The sequence below is a fragment of the Capsaspora owczarzaki genome (genome assembly GCF_000151315.2).
Source record: "Capsaspora owczarzaki ATCC 30864 unplaced genomic scaffold supercont2.16, whole genome shotgun sequence".
NCBI lineage: Eukaryota > Filasterea > Ministeriida > Capsasporidae > Capsaspora > Capsaspora owczarzaki.
The window spans coordinates 419,986-421,906 of NW_011887307.1; the positions used below are offsets into that span (position 1 = coordinate 419,986).

The 1,921-nt window shown below is 60.4% G+C and overlaps 1 protein-coding gene across 1 annotated transcript; it reads left to right on the forward strand.

The window, feature by feature from the left end:
- Positions 1–173: 173 nt before the first annotated feature.
- On the forward strand, positions 174–1,854 carry CAOG_07866 (hypothetical protein; the record flags this gene model as incomplete). The annotated part of the gene is made up of 3 exons (XM_004342901.1): positions 174–1,174; positions 1,343–1,751; positions 1,822–1,854. 3 exons carry the CDS (start codon positions 174–176, stop codon positions 1,852–1,854), a joined length of 1,443 nt encoding a protein of 480 aa, XP_004342951.1.
- Positions 1,855–1,921: the final 67 nt, after the last annotated feature.

The window sequence follows — 1,921 nt, forward strand, 5'->3', positions numbered from 1 at the left end:
CTTCGGCGTCACAGCATGGCAGCGGAGAGTACCTGGCGATGGACACGACGGGTCGGGGAAGCACTGTCGATCCGCTTTACGCTCCCGTGCTTCCGCACAATCGGTCGCAGTCCGAGTCCAACCAATACCACATCTCCCAGCCGTCGCTCGACTCGCTCCATTCCACACTCTCAATGCCACCATTGCGGGACCGAAACCTGCCCGCTTCCTTCTTCCGGTCGCCGAGCTCGGCAGCAGCAGACCGCATCGACAGTAGTGCCATGTCGGAAGCAGGTGCCTCGCATTCGCGCGACTCCTCCCTCGACTCGGGCATTTCCTTCGTGCCGCACCAGCCCCAATTGATCATGAACGGATCCACATTTCCCCCGGTTGCCTTCCACTCGCGGCAGTCTTCTGCCGGCTCCAGCGAACCAACGTCCCAAAGTCATAACCTGCAACAGCAACAGTTGCTATTATTGCAGCAGCAACAGCAACAGCAACAGCAACTTTTGTACCAGCAGCAACAGCAACAATTATCGCTTCCACAGCAGTCTGGACAGATGCCAGGGCAGTCGCCGGGTCTGCTCGTCCCCATGTACAACCAACTGCAACACTCCTACCAAACTTCGCAATCGTCGCCATTCCCACCGGCCACACCGTCGTCTGCACACTCGTCAACCTTCTTTTCGCGAGAGCCGTCCATCTCGTCGTTTCTCGAAATGTCGCTTCACTTTGAGCAGCAACAACAGCAGCCGCAACAACACTCGCGACCACTGTCACACTCTAATTCTGGCAACGTTCTGAGCGCCCAGGCGAACAACCCCGGTTTGCCCGCCAGCGGCAACTCGAGTAACTCGTTGCAGCGCTTGTCTGCCTCATCGCTGGACGAGTCGCCATTGCCTCCAGGGTGGGAGAAGGGCATTAAGGACGGCTTGCCATTCTTTATCGACCACAACAACAAGACGACCACTTGGGTGGACCCGCGGACAGACCGCGCAACCCCCGGAACGCAGGGCCTGAGCGAGCGAAAGCGCGTTCCAGACGTGCTGTCGGATCCGCTGCTCAACCCGACGCTCAACCCTCTTCCGGCGGGGTGGGAAATGGCAATGCATTCGGACGGCATCCCATACTTTATCAACCATCGCAAGCGCACCACGACGTGGATTGACCCGCGCACGGATGTGGACATGCAAGAGTACTTTCGCAACCAAACCTACTCGGCGGCGACCAGTGTGCGACGACGCGACTCTGGTCGCTCGGCCCATGCCCTCTCGTTTGGCAACGGGGCGTCGCCAAGCCCGGCGCCAGGCCTTGAGAACGGCCCGCCCTCCGAGCTGCGCGTGCATGCCTCCACCATGACCAGAATCTCGCCACGCAACACGCCCTTCTCATCCTTTGACTCTGCGCTGCCTGATCCGGGCTATGACCAGATGACTGGCAATTCGTCGCCATTGGCTTCCTTCAACTTGACCAGTCCGCCTCCGCCAGTCTCGCCTGGCATCACGGGCATGGACAGCCAGAGTCTCGCCGGCCTCTCGCAGCGCGAGCTCCAAGCGCGGCGCATGATGCTGCAAAAGGAGCAAATTCGTCTCAAGCAAATGCAGCTGCTGCAAGAGGAGCTCGAAATCCAGCGCGCTCAGCGCAACCTCGCCGTTCTAGAGACGACAACGCGCGGCGGAAGCGCCAAGCTGCCCCCGCCGCAGCTCACCGTTTCCGAATGCCTGACGACGACGACTGCTACCGCGACCGCCGATGTCACTTCCCGCCGAAGCGTCAGCGACACGTCCATGCCCGAGCCAGTTGTTGTCGCAACCAAGGCCAATCGTAGCTCGAGCACCGCAGGATCAACCCTCTACTCGCCCATGCAGCAGCTAGTGCTGCGCTTGGGTCACTCCCAACCGCAGCAGCAGTTTGGTTTTTCTCCAGCCAGCACTCGCCGCAG